This window comes from Dermochelys coriacea, chromosome 4 (genome assembly GCF_009764565.3).
Source record: "Dermochelys coriacea isolate rDerCor1 chromosome 4, rDerCor1.pri.v4, whole genome shotgun sequence".
In the NCBI taxonomy this organism is placed as follows: domain Eukaryota; kingdom Metazoa; phylum Chordata; order Testudines; family Dermochelyidae; genus Dermochelys; species Dermochelys coriacea.
The window spans coordinates 56,380,960-56,395,411 of record NC_050071.1 but is presented as its reverse complement, the minus strand read 5'-3'; the positions used below and the strand labels follow the sequence as shown (position 1 = coordinate 56,395,411).

Genomic DNA, 14,452 nt, shown 5'->3' with positions numbered 1-14,452 from the left:
CTTGTTTAATGTAGGTTTCAGAGTAGCAGCCGTGTTAGTCTGTATTCGCAAAAAGAAAAGGAGTACTTGTGGCACCTTAGAGACTAACAAATTTATTAGAGCATAAGCTTTCGTGAGCTACAGCTAAGTGAGCTGTAGCTCACGAAAGCTTATGCTCTAATAAATTTGTTAGTCTCTAAGGTGCCACAAGTACTCCTTTTCTTTTTGTTTAATGTACTTACTGAATCAGAAAAATCTTTTTAAGTTATACAGACTGGTCATGTATACACTGTAAAATTTAAACAGGCATGTCCCCTGCAGTAAAAGACACAGATGAGCCCAAGAGCAGTTTTAGTTACACCTATGCTTTTTTTGTATGGGGATACAAAATACCCCCATACAAAAAAATTGTAGGGGAGTTTTGTTGGTAAATATAATAGGACAAGTGCTGAAAAATTTGGAAAACAGGCAAACAAATTAACTAGCTTGCTGTGACAAACAGTACCATGGTTATTTTGTTTTAACAATTTCTATTATAATCTCATTAAGACCTTTAAAACAACCACCATCCTTTACTATGCCGTACTCAAATAAGAGTTTGACGTATACATTTTTCTTTTTGAATATAATCTGTAGTACTCCCAGAAACTAGCTTTGTTCCTCATGTGTATCATCTTTGCCTCAGTCAGAAAATAAATTGAGTCTAGGACTATATGCAAGTATGCTGCAGTAATAAAAATGTGAAGCCAGGCTTAAGAAAATTTTATTTAATGTTTAAATAATTTGTGCAAATTGATCAACACAGTAGAACATGGTATCTTAAGGTCTGTCTTTGAATGCTTTCAGCAATAGGTCTGCTGCCAGCCCTGGAGCCAAGACACCACTGAGAACCTTTTCTTCTAAAAGTGGAATCTTATCTCTCACTGCTAAATGACTCCGAAAATGATCCAGCATATTTTCTTGGATTAGATTCCACATCCACACTTTCTGCTGTTTCCGTCGTTTCGTGGTCAACTCACCACTTGTAAGCATGAGATCATGAAATTCTGTCATCTTATCCCACATATCTGAAATGCCTTCTCCAGTTTTAGCAGAGATGCGCATTACCTGTTGGATTAAGGACAACATCTTAAAAGAAACTAAGTAATCATTGGGTTGGGGAGGGTGTCTACACCTGAGTTCTGCATCAGCTAGATTCTACTACCGTCACAAGTTCCAATCCTAGTAAGGCAAACTCATCCTTCAGTGCTACTGTAGACCTTTTTCTCCCCCCTTCCTCCCCCATGTAGCTTATGTTGTGTGTCCTCCTGATGAGACTTGAAAACCAAGCTTCTGCCACCACCAAAATGTTATTCATATCCTAGAGTACTTGTGACAAAGAGGATTTGCCTAAGTATTCTTGAACAAAGTTCCCCCTGTACTGTCTGATAGTTTACACCCAAGCAGTTGCTGCAGTTCAGTAATATAATTTGTAGAAGATTTTAGGATCCTAAAGGTAAAGTATACAGTATTACTACTTAAATGGGAAGTCAATTAGGTCTTTGCATAACTACATTAATATGAAACCCTGGATAGTTTCAATACTATAACAGTATTAACTTCCCTTTGTACATTGGAAGAGTGATTGTAGGCTAGAAAGCGATTCAAATGGCTTGGATGTTTAAGTTCTAAAAACACCCTAGTCAGAGAAGTGGTTTTAGTCACTATTCAGCCAAAAAAACCCACACAGGTCCAATTTATTTATTTATTTTTTTTAAACATTTAACAGACCAGGCATCTCTGAGTGAGAGCTTTCACACAACAATTATAATATGTAACTTCTAGAGATTTTATTACATTGTAACGATGCTCACCCTATAATATGGTAACACTCTAAAAAAGAAAGATCTGATGTCTCTATTTCTGTATAATTTGAAACTTAAGCTTACTGTTGTAAGGATTATTTTGTTGTTGATATTTACAGGGCAAGGATTTGTAAACTTCTGCTCGGCAGTGCTGAGGAGGGGAGAATGTGGCTTCTGGCAGTTGATATAAATCTCAAGTCACCTGTCAGCCCTCCTGGTTCATGTTTATATGGAGCAGAACTAAACCAAACAGGGAAAGGCTACATTCCCTATTAAACTTTGAGGTAAAGATTTCAGCTCTGTGTAAATTGCTCTGCCGTTTGAACAAATTAATCACTAGACACTGCAAAGCACAAACGTATGTGCCACCTATGTTAAAAGCTGAACACACTTGCATTGCAACAGAAGCAGTCAATAACACTGTTTCAAAGAAGGGCACATTCAGGTCAAGTTGCATAACTTCCTGGGTTTTGTTTCAAAGGGATAAGCCAGCGGGCTGAAAAAATCTGATCAGGAAGCAAAGTAATAGTTGTTCTACAGTGACGTCCAATCGCTAATTGGGTTTCAAATGACTGGGAGTTGAGGCACTCTAAGTGTAGGGGGCAGAATGGGAACAGAACACCATGACCAAGGCTCAGGGAGTCCAGCTGGATCAAAACTGACTGATTATCCAGTGTTCAAGCAGCCTCATTTATATATAAAAGCCTTTTACTACTGACTCTTTGCTGCAATTATGAATTCTAATTATTTGTATTGCAATAGTACCTAAAGGCCCACAGGATCAGGGACCCATTGTGCTAGGTGGTGTACACACAGAGGAAGACAAGGTCATTGCACTAAAATCCCATAAGACATATCACAAGTGGGAGAAAATAAAACATGGATAATAGTAGTTGGTTCCTAAACTTCTTAAAAATGTATAGAAGTGATTAAAACTTAGCAAGCCCCACTGACACTAGGTCTAGCCGTTATCAGTTTGCTGCAGGCATCATGGTAGACATCAGTTTTGAGGAAGGATTTGGAGGCAAGAGTGAGTAATGGCTTTCCCAACTAGTTCAGGGAGGATACCCAATAAATAAGGGATTGTGTGAAAGAACTAGCAAAGATGTTTCAGGCACTGGCGCACAAGTGGTCCAGGAGAGACTTTTACATAAATATCCAGGTGGTTAATATGTAGTTAGGATTAAGTTAGGTCCTGTAATCTACACACCACCTCTTTGGAAATAAGAAGAAGAAAATTGTGAAAACATACAAACCTTTGGTCTCCAAACCTTAGAGCGCTTGCGAAGTAGTTTCATAGCACTAACATATTCTGCTTGTATACGGCGTGCAGGCACAACTAAATCCCCATCAGCTTTAGTTATAGTAACTAGATCTGCCATCTCAATTATACCCCGTTTAATACCCTGAATGGAACAAGAAAAAGGCGAAAAAAATGAATATGTTAATGCTCAGTCATAAAACTTTGATTAAACTAATGGGGCTTGTTTGTTGTATTATCTTACCCCCCGACTTTCTTCTTAGAGTCATAGACTTTAAGGTCAGAAGGAACCATCATGATAGTCTAGTCTGACCCCCTGCACAATGCAGGCCACAGAATCTCACCCACCCACTCCTGTAATAAACCCCTAACCTATGTCTGAGCTATTGAAGTCCTCAAATCATGGTTTAAAGACTTCAAGGTGCAGAGAATCCTCCAGCAAGTGACCCGTGCCCCACTCTGCAGAGGAAGGTGAAAAAACCCCAGGACCTCTGCCAATCTGCCCTGGAGGAAAATTCCTTCCTGACCCCAAATATGGCGATCAGCTAAACCCTGAGCATGCAGGCAAGATTCACCAGCCGGACACCCAGAATTCTCTGTAGTAACTCAGATCTCACCACATCTAACATCCCATCACAGGCCATTGGGCACATTTACCACTAATAATCAAAGATCAATTAATTGCCAAAATTAGGCTATCTCCTCCCTAAACTTATTGAGCTTAGTCTTGAAGCCAGATATGTCTTTTGCCCCCACTGCTCCCCTAGAAACGCTTAATCTTAATCTTTAGGAACCAGGAATTTCCTAATATTAGGACTGTCTAGTAGTTTGGCAGTTGTTATGACTCTGAACCATTAAATTCACATATTTATTCCTCTACCATGAGAAACTAACCCTTCATGTATGTATAGCATGGCTTGGCATACATTACGTGAAAGGAGCATAACTGAATTTGCTAAACCAGTGGCTCTCAAACTTCTTTTTACTGGTGACCCTTTTCACACCGCAAGCCTGAGTGCCAATATATACACTTTATATTTAAAAACCATTATAAATGCTGGAGGCAAAGCCGGGTTTGGGGTGGAGGCTGACAGCTCACGACCTCCTGAGGGGTCCTGACCCCCAGTCTGAAGACCCCTCTGCTAAACTAATCAGTTGTTACACAATTGATTGTTGTCATCATGCACACATATGAGCATTCAAAAGTGAGAAGTTAATTGTATCTAATGAGTAATGTGGATCATAAGAGACTGGCCAGAACCAAAACTTTAAATCCTAACACCTGTAACATTTGGGAAAATTCAGATCCAAATTTTGTGGGTCAAGTTGGTGAGATTCTGACCTCAGTGGGAGAAGAGCTAGGACAACACCAAGCACTTCGGAAAATACTTCTAATACTTGCTTACTCAGACTTAATGCACACACACATTCCAAATTCAGACTTATGTTTTAGGTCATAATTAGCATTTCAAAAGATAAATACCTGTAACTCATCTCCTCCTGCTGGTGGTAGCAGCAAAACAAACATATCAACCATGTGAGCAACTGCAAATTCTGATTGCCCCACACCTGAAAAATTGAAACCAGAATTGAACTTTCACAGCCATTCTAATGACAGTACTAAGAAGAGGTCCCACTATGGTTCCCTCTCTTTCTGAGCTCAACAAAGTTGGATACAATGAAGGTCAGTATGAAATCTAATTTTAGAAAATTCTCTCTCAAAATTTACAAGGCTTAAAGACATAACAGAAAGGCCCCATTGGGTGAAGTCAACACACACTTATGAAAAGAATGGACCAAAACGGAACAGAAAAGATGAAGTACCAGAAATAGACAAGGCAGAAGAAAAGCTGTAAGAGGAAATATGCATCCTTAGTGCCATAAGTTGGCCTGGACAATACAGTGGGGTGCAAGTGCTAAATTTTGAATTTTTACTTATAAATCACATACCTACTGTTTCCACAAGAATGATGTCATAGCCTCCTCCCTCACATAGCAGAATAGCTTCATTTGTGGTCCTAGTCACACCTCCTAACGTTCCCCTGGTTGGAGATGGCCTGATGTAAGCATTCATGTCCCTTGACAACTCAGTCATCCGTGTTTTATCACCCAAGAGCGAGCCTTAAACATTTAACATTAACAATTTCAAAAAGGGCAAGTAGTCCGTTAATTTTCAATAGTCAACAACATAGGTGGGCAGGTGAGTGTCTCTGCTGAGGAATCAAATGAGAATTTCCCAGTGTTGTGTGCTAGCAAGTTCCTGTGTGACTCTTTTGGCTTGCAAGATGTGAGAATATCACAAAAGTGTAACGGCAAGTTAATGTAACCCACTGTCCCTAAACTCAGAGGGCTTCCTCTATGCCAGCTCAGACTCTGCAAGTCCTGAACCCCTTTATGTGACCTGAGAACAGCTGGGTCAGCAAACTCTTACCTATCTGTTATCCCTCCCTAAGGGCAGAGCCTCATCTCCCACTCCACAGGAAACTGCCCAAAGACAAGCAGTGTCCTCCCAAGACAAAACTTTCCTATAGTCAATTTTTATTTGAATTTAATGAACATTTATTGGTATGACAAGTGTTGCTAAAGTTTAAAAGGAGACAGACCCTCTCAGTCCTCCTTTGTTCCCTATCCTGACCCTTTCTCTGGTGACCTGCAAGTCTGTTGTCTCCACTACACATTCAAGGCATATTCCGTCTAGCCACAACTAATTGCACAGTCGTTATTCATAGTTAACCTGTAACATCTCCCAGTAGTAGAATTATAACAAGTTTCAAGAGGATATACAGAAAATGATAACGTATTAGTCAGATACAGCCATCTATGACAAAAGGATTAAAATCTGTTTCTACTGGTTAGGCCCCAGGTAAGTTTTCAAAATCAAGCTTGGTCAGCATTGCACCATAGGATTTAAATTTTGGGAGGGGTAGGGTTTGCAGACGAAAGCAACATGGGTTTGGAGAGCCTGTTGCTGAAGAGTAGGTAGCCCACAAAAGTTAGTTAAGTTCAGTGGCATTGCAACATCACCATGACTTACTACACAGAAGAGTCAATCTTGGCACCAAGATAGTCCCACAGAAGTGAAACAATTTGTTCCCATTCAAGGATGATAGTGTATTTTTCCAAGATCCAAGGCAAAGCAGGAATATATGTATGGGGGAGGGAGAGGGGGAGGTTGAGTTGCAAGTGTATTCTGATGGCCTCTAAATGAAGAGATTATTTGGCATCGCTTCCAGTCTACATTGCAAAGTTTTAACAATAACAGTACTGATCACAGAAAAGGAAGTTTTCCCTTTCCCCATACAATACCAGGAGAGAGAGGCTGTACAAGGCCACCAGAAGACAGCACAAGTTTGGGGACCTCACAAAACTGGGACTATGATGCCTAATTCCACAGCACACAAAAAATTACTAAAAAGCAATATATAGTTCACTAATGTAACTTTATAGGATAAATTTTCAACCACATACACCAGAAGCTCCAGATATTGTCAAGATTAAATGCTGGAGATCTGACAAAAAAGCTTTAAGAGACACTCACCACCACTTGTGCTAGAGGAAGGGTCCACAGCCAGCACAGACACTTTGTGTCCCCTGTCTGTAAGCATTTTCCCAAAGCATTCTATAAATGTTGATTTCCCAGCACCAGGGGGACCAGACAATCCTAAGTAGCAGGGGGACAAAAAACTATAGTTTAATGAAATAGGCAACAGCCTCTACTGATCTTTCTTTCTCAATGCTTTTCACGTGTTATGAACTAATCCCCAACACATTCCTTTGACAATAACGTGAAAGAAATCATTTGTCTTAAAAATATAATTCAGAAAAATAGTATGAGACCCTATTCTAGTTATTTACTACAAAAAATCTGAGGCCTGTCACTGCTAGTAAATTACCCTCCTCTTTTGTACACACTCCCACCTCCACACAAAAACCCCTACTAATAGAGGGGTGTGGGTTTTTTTAATTTAGATTTGTCTGAAAAAGTAACTTCCCCCTTTCCCTCCTTCAGACATATCACAAAATGCAACCAACTGCTACAATTAATCACCTTCATAAACCACATACTGGTGGATTTCATCTTCCCATTAAGACACCTAGAATTACATGTTAATATTGAATTTTCTAATGAAGAAGTCCAAACCTTCTCATTTTGGATATGCAGTGTATTACATCAGTCTGCTCTGGAGGGGATCATTCACTTCTCTAACGCTTATTCATTCTGCCCATAACAACATAAGAATGATTTCTTTAACCTCTTCTCCTCTTCCCAAACAGAGGTTTCTCAAAATTGGTTTGCACTGCAGAACTTTAAAAATGCAACATGTCAAATCTACAATTTTCAGAAATCATTTAGTATTTAAAGCTGCTGTTTCAGATAAGAAGATGGATGACTTGCATTCTAATTTAAGACAACTAAACTAGGACTGGCCTGTTGCTTTGGGCTTTGTGCTCTTCACTACCATTTAAGATGCCATGCCCCAGTTCTTGCTTCCTTTGGGCATACAAATGCATAAAGCAATTATGCACCACTTTACAGTGATACTTCCAATTGATATTGAAGCATTTGATAGGCTGTAAAGGGAATCTCACCCACCTCTCCTCAGCTAAAAGGTAGGTTGCTTTAAGGTGGGGTCTTTACTAATGATAACACAACTGAAACAATTTTTCCTCCTCCTTTTTTTGGGGAAAACACATGCACCTCAAGAAAAAAAAAGATACAGCCATTTGGTAATGCTCATCTAAAGTTTGAACAGCTGGTGCAGCTACGCATTCTAGCCCCCCACATTCTTCAGCTCAGCAAAACTAATCCTATCATCCATGAGAAATTCCCTTATATTCTCTCCAGATATTGAGGAGCCATTTTTAAAGCCTCCTTAAGAGTATTTTCCAGCATTGTGGAGAAGCTATTCTTATGGACAATACAAGTGATTCAAAGATGGTTACAAACTATTAATAACCCAATGATTTCAGACTCTACTCCATATTTGCTTAAAAATGATAAATATTGGACACAAGAGAGATGATATCATCATAAGATCACAACAGTTACTGGATAGACAAAAGAGGACTGACCCACTCTAAAAGCTAGTGGTTTTCCTTTATTTAACTTTTCTTGTTCTCTGTGGTAGGATAATACCTTCTGAATGAGCACCTGGGCTATCTCCTTTTTCCTGCTCTGAGTTGATTCTACGAGGGTAATGGCCTCTGCCAAGCAGGCTCTGTGCCCTTGGATTAATCCACTGTAAAGTTTGTCTACAAGTCTCTGTTCCTTGTCACAAAGTCCTTGTGTTTGTTGGTCTATGGTTGCTTGATAACACATCCCTCTTTTCAAATCACTTGCTGGCAACATCCACTTTGTACAATACAAGCATACTGAATTAAAAGATTGAGTATATGGAAATAATGATCCAGGAGTGAAATTTGAGTGGAAGCTTTTGGAAGAAATCTCTCTCAGAAAACGGTAGTGAGGGAATCTTAGCAGCAATGATAACGTGTTCATCTTGTTTGGAATCAGAGAGTATCAATGGTATCTGTTCAACCGAGCTTGCAGCCAGCCTAAAAGGAGAGAAAAACCACTTTAGTTTCTTAAAAATACCTCTAAATATTGAAATTAACAGATGTAGATGATCAATCTTTTCAGTTAAATCATTAGATTTTACTTTATCCACATCTGTGTCCATAACATGTACACAGGAGATTTGCACACAAAATAGTTGTGTTAAGTACTCTCTCTAAAAGATGGCATTTTATTCTTCTTGGAAAAATATCACCATGGGAAACCACTCATTAGGTGGATTTAGGAAGACAATTGTTAATTTTTAAAGCTGAAGTTAATAAACTAAACCATTTGTTTAAAAAGTTTGTACTCTAGTTATAGGGAGAAAAAAAGCATCTATCCTCTTGAGCACCAGAAAGCTTTTTTAACAAAAAAACAAAAAGAACCAAAAAAATTCACCTCCACAGGTAAAAAAAAAGTTCTCATACACATCCCCCCTTCTGTGCTCTTGACACAACAGACCTTATATGTTTATCCAATAGTTTCCTCGGGTCTGTTCTGCTCTGAAGCCCATAACAAAAATCAAATAAAACAATCCTCTGGAGTTTCCCTTTTGTACCTCTTCTCCAGAAATAGATGTAGTTAAGTGCACTAAATAAATGTGGGGAACTTGGAAATAATTTGATAACTTTGAGGATTTAAGATGGAGCCTATTAGGTCTCATCTACATCGAGGTTATTTTCTGGAAAGAAAAAAAAAAAGTCCCATAATTGCACCCTCATAGACAAGTTGCCAGAAGCACAACACCACCTACTCTGAACAGGTTTAGACACTGGTTAAAATGTTGGCAACTACCTGAAGCTGCATCTATATTACTGCTCCACTCAGTGGAGCTATGCCAAAATTAGCAACGATGGGAACTTTCTCAGAAAGAAGTCTAATGTAGAAACAGCCTCGCAATGCAAGAGACATTCTATTCTACAATCCTATTTTCACTTCCTTGTAAATTTCACAAGCAGCACATTTCTAGAGCCCTGAAAATCTGCAATCCCCAGACCATCTGTATCTGCATAGGGCTCTACACACATCTACAGTTAGCGAGCTTCAGCGAACAGGCTCCCCCTGCATAGAACTGTATTAACTTTTAACTACCTACACGCCTTTTCAATGGAACCCGGTTTGTCTTTTAACTGGGCTACTGTAACTCTAGTAGCTTCAGACAAAATCAGATGCATTAGCAATAGGACAAGATTTGACTACACTCCATAGCATGTGCACCCACTTTATATAGTGTATTATGTATTCTGCTTATTTTTACTGCAGCAAATCTTCAGAAAAAACACACAGACAAAACCGTACAACTGGTTCACTATGATTGGGAAACACATTGACCCAAATTTTAAAATCTATGGGACTAAAGTTAGACTCCTAAATCAATATTTAGGCATCTAAGCAAAGTAGCCCTTATTCTGAGGGACGGACCATCTCACATTCTCATTGACTTAAATGGAAGCTGGTTTGCTTCTGAAAAATCAGGCCACTTCTATTTAGATGCCTACAGCCCTGGTCTTGCAATGACATCTGTGCAGTTGAATCTCTATGCACGCACAGATGTCATTGCAGAATCGGGGCCTTGATATGGATTTAGGAACCTAACTTTTGGGCAGACAAATTCAAAAAGGGTAGCCATTCTGAATCACTGGATTCTGCAAAACATCAAGTTTGTTAACAGATGACATAAGGAAAGTGAACCACAAAATGACGATTGTTCATTTATTTTGACAATGAAAATTTAGAAAATAAGAACATGGGAATGGCCATGCTGTGTCAAACCAATGGTCCATCTAGCCCAGTAGTATTCTGTCGGAAGCATCTGGCATTGGCCGCTGTCAAAGTGAATGAACAGGACAGGGCAATCCCATCATCCAGTCCCAGCACCTGGTAGTCAGAGGCTTAGGGAAACCCAGAGCATGAGGTTGCATCCCTGACCATCTTGGCTAACAGCCACTGATGGACCTATCCTCCATGAACTTATCTAAATTCTTTTTTGAACACAATTATAGTTCTGGCCTTCACAACATCCTCGGCAATGAGTTCCACAGGTTGACTCTGCACTGCATGAAGAAATACTTCCTTGTGTTTTAAACCTAATTTTGTTGGGTGACCCCTGGGTATTGTGTTACGTGAAGGGTTAAACAGAACTTCCTTATTCACTTTCTCCACACTCGTCATGATTTTTATAGATCCCTATCATATCCCCTCATTAGTCCCTTCTCTGAGCTGACTAGTCCAGTCCCAGTCTTTTTAATCTCTCCTCATACAGAAGCTGTTACATAATCTTAATAATTTTTGTTGCCGTTCTCTGTCCCTTTGCCAACTCCAATATTTTTAGATGGGGCGACCAGAACTGCACACAGAATCAGATCTGTGGTGTACCATGGATTTACATAGTGGCATTATGATATCTATCCCTTTCCCAATGATATCTAACATTCCATTAGCTTTTTTGACTGCCAGTGCACATCGAGTGCATATTTTCAGAGACTTATCCACAATGACTCCACGATCTCTTTTTTGAGTGGTAACAGCTAATTTACACTCCATTTTGCATGAATAGTTAGGATGATGTTTTCTAATATGCATTCCTTTGCATTTATCAAAACTGAATTCCAGCTGCCATTTTGTTGCCCAGGCACCCAGTATTGTGAGATCGCTTTGTAACTCTCTGCAGTCTGCTTTGGAGTCAACTATTTCACAAGCAGCACATTTCTAGAGCCCTGCAAATCTGCAGCTATCCCCAGACCATGTTTGTGGATTGCAGATCAGATGCGGGTCTTTCTTTCTCAGAAAGAAGTCTAATGTAGAAACAGCCTCGCAATGCAAGAGACATTCTATTCTACAATCCTATTTTCACTTCCTTGTAAATTTCACGAGCAGCACATTTCTAGAGCCCTGAAAATCTGCAAACATCCCCAGACCATCTGTATCTGCACAGGGCTCTACACACACCTACGGTTAGTGAGCTTCAGCTAACAGGCTCCCCCTGCATAGAACTGTATTAACTTTAAGTTCTTGAGTAATGGTATATCATCAGCAAACTTTGCTGCATCAGGGTTTACCCCTTTTTCGAGATCATTTATGAATATGTTGAACGGCACTGGTCCATGTTCAGATCCCTGTGGGACACCACTCTTTACCTCTCGCCATTCAGAAAACTGACCATTTACTCCTACCCTTTGTTTCCTGTCTTTTAACTATGACCCATAAGAGGACCTTCCCTCTTTTTCCCATGACTGCTTACTTTGCTTAAAGAGTCTGTGGTAAAGAAGCTTGTCAAAAGCTTTCTGAAAGTCCAAGTATACCATATCCACTGGATCACCCGTGTCCACATTTGTTTATTCCCTCAAATAATTCTAGTAGATTAATGAGGCATGATTTCCCTTTACAAAAGCCATGTTGAACATGAATTGTTTGGGAAGAGTCATCTATATGCCTCATAATAATGTCCTTTACTATAGTTTCAATTTGCTTGGTATTGAAGTTGGGCTTACTGGCCTGTAATTGCCAGGACCGCCTCTGGAGCCTTTTTTAAAAATTGGCGTCACATTCATAAGGATACAATTCTGTTAGAGGTCACGGATGCACATTGCTGCGACGTCCATGACTTCTTCAGGGGCAAGGTTGAAGCGGCTAGCGGCCCCGGGCTGCTGGAACAGTGGTCCCAGGGTGAAGCAGCAGCCAGGGTTGGGGCCACCTCCCCTGGGATTGAAGCAGCAGCTGGCAAGGTTGGCTCAGACCCCCCCCACCCGGTGCCGCAGCAGAGGCCGCCAGAGCAGCAGTCCCCAGGAGCAACCACGGGGGGGGGGGGGTCAGCCCCAGGGCCGCTGGAGCAGTTGGCTGGCAGGGTGACGACACCGCCCCCCCCCCAACCAGCAACCCCAGGGGTGAGGCAGTGGCGGGGGCTGGAGCAGCTGTATTCAGCTCCTGCCACAGGAGCAGTGGCAGGACGGGAGCAGCGGCCAGAGGCCAGCCCCTAGCAGCGCTCTTCTGGGGCGCCCTAACAGTTTCAGTAAAAGCCGGGGACAGGACATGGGAGTCTGTGAATTTTTGTTGATTGCCCATGACCTGTCCCTGACGGGACTGAAAATGTCCATGACAGAATCTTAACCTCACTCCTTAGCTATGCTCCAGTCGCCTGGTACAGAGGCCAGCTGAGGTGACCAGTTACCCCTCCCCCGCTCCGAGATCTGCGCGCGCTCAGCGCTGACACGGCCAGGGGCATGGGTTGGGAAAGTGTCATCGTTATCCGTGCAACCGCCGCGCCACGAGGGCGGTAAAGGACCGTCCATGGGGCGACTGGGGCGGCCACGCCAACGAGCCACGCCGGTGCGAACAACGACGCGTCTTACCCACTACGCACCTCGCCCGCCGCCCCCGATACACAAGCCCGCTACGCCTCTCGAGCCAGGCCCCCGGCGCGCGCCCCTCCCCCCAGGCCCAGCCTTACCCCGCCCAGCAGCTGGTTCCGGCTCCGGCGGCTTCTCCCCGGCCTCTCAGCAGGGCCGAGCTGGACATCCGGGGCAAAGGGCGCGGTGGGGGGAGGGGGGGGATTGAGCTCCAGGCATGCGCACTGCGCATTAGAGGACACGGCGCCTGCACTTTTCTAGCGCTCGTGTATACAAAGATTAGAACAATCCCCCTCCCCTCCCCCCCCCACACACAGAGACCGCTTTCCCCTTCCCCCGGGTCCCCCAACACCCCCCTCCCAACAGACCCCCCACCACCCGCAGCCACCCTGCACCCCCCACCCACCCTGAACCCCTCATTCCTGGCCCCACCACAGAGCCCGCACCCCCTCCTGCACCCCAAACCCTGCCTCAACCTGCAGCCCCCTCCCACACGCCAAATCCCTCTCCCCATCCCCCCCAGCCTGGAGCCCAAACCCCTGAGCCCACACCCTCCACCAGAGCCATCACCCCAAGTCCCTGCCTGGAGCCCCCTCCTGCACCCTGAACCCCTCATTCCTGGCCCCACCCCTGGAACCCTTGCTGCACCCCAAATCCCTCAGCCCCACCCCTGAGCCCGCACCCCCCACCAGAGCCATCACCCCCTCCCACACCTTAAGTCCCAGCCTGGAGCCCCCTCCTGCACCCTGAACCCCTCATTCCTGGCCCCACCCCAATTAGAGCCCTCACCCCTTCCCACACTCCAACCCTCTGCCCCAGCCTAGTGAAAGTGAGTGAGGTTAGGGGAGAGCAAGCCATGGAGGGAGGGGGAATGTTAATGAGCGGGAGCGGGGCTAGGGTGTTTGGTTTTGTGCAATTAGAAAGTTGGCAACCCTACGTGTACACACACCTCTCCCAACTGACATCCCCCTCTCCTAACACCCACACACACCCCAACACCGACAGCCAGCCCCTGTGCACACACTTCTCCAAACACCCACAATAGACACCTCCCAGACACACCACCGTTCATACTGACAGGTTTCAGAGTAGCAGCCGTGTTAGTCTGTATTCGCAAAAAGAAAAGGAGTACGTGTGGCACCTTAGAGACTAACAAATTTATTAGAGCATAAGCTTTCGTAAGCTACAGCTCACTTCATCGGATGCATTGGGTGGAAAAAACAGAGGAGAGATTTATATACACACACACACACACACAGAGAACATGAAACAATGGGTTTATCATACACACTGTAAGGAGAGAGTGATCACTTAAGATAAGCCATCACCCACAGCAGGGGGGGGAAAGGAGGAAAACCTTCCATGGTGACAAGCAAGGTAGGCTAATTTCAGCAGTTAACAAGAATATCAGAGGAACAGTGGGGGGGGGGGGGGGAGAAATACCATGGGGAAATAGTTTTACTTT

The 14,452-nt window shown here is 42.9% G+C and overlaps 1 protein-coding gene across 5 annotated transcripts; it reads right to left on the bottom strand.

Moving 5' to 3' along the window:
- Positions 1 to 725: 725 nt before the first annotated feature.
- MMAA (metabolism of cobalamin associated A) lies at positions 726 to 13,224 on the bottom strand. 5 transcript variants are annotated; one of them, XM_038400646.2, is made up of 7 exons: positions 13,089 to 13,224; positions 8,158 to 8,640; positions 6,623 to 6,745; positions 5,035 to 5,205; positions 4,568 to 4,653; positions 3,080 to 3,229; positions 726 to 1,086 (listed from the first exon to the last, which is right to left on the bottom strand). In XM_038400646.2, the coding sequence occupies exons 2-7, from the start codon at positions 8,582 to 8,584 to the stop codon at positions 799 to 801; spliced, it is 1,245 nt and encodes a 414-aa protein (XP_038256574.1). In that variant the 5' UTR covers positions 8,585 to 8,640; positions 13,089 to 13,224; the 3' UTR covers positions 726 to 798. The 5 variants fall into 5 exon arrangements, with proteins under 5 accessions (XP_038256574.1, XP_043368996.1, XP_043368994.1 ...); XM_043513061.1 differs by lacking the exon at positions 13,089 to 13,224 and adding an exon at positions 12,810 to 12,830; XM_043513059.1 differs by lacking the exon at positions 13,089 to 13,224 and adding an exon at positions 9,192 to 9,323.
- Positions 13,225 to 14,452: the final 1,228 nt, after the last annotated feature.

What these genes read in the sequence shown, in the direction of transcription:
- MMAA (XM_038400646.2), bottom strand. Translation starts at nt 8,584, where the DNA reads ATGAACACGTTATCATTGCTGCTAAGATTCCCTCACTACCGTTTTCTG. An exon ending in ACCACTAGCTTTTAGAGTGG is followed by an intron (nt 6,746 to 8,157) that starts GTCAGTCCTCTT and finishes CCTGCTACTTAG; the next exon opens with GATTGTCTGGTCCCCCTGGT. An exon ending in CAGGAGGAGATGAGTTACAG is followed by an intron (nt 3,230 to 4,567) that starts GTATTTATCTTT and finishes TGTTCCATTCAG; the next exon opens with GGTATTAAACGGGGTATAAT.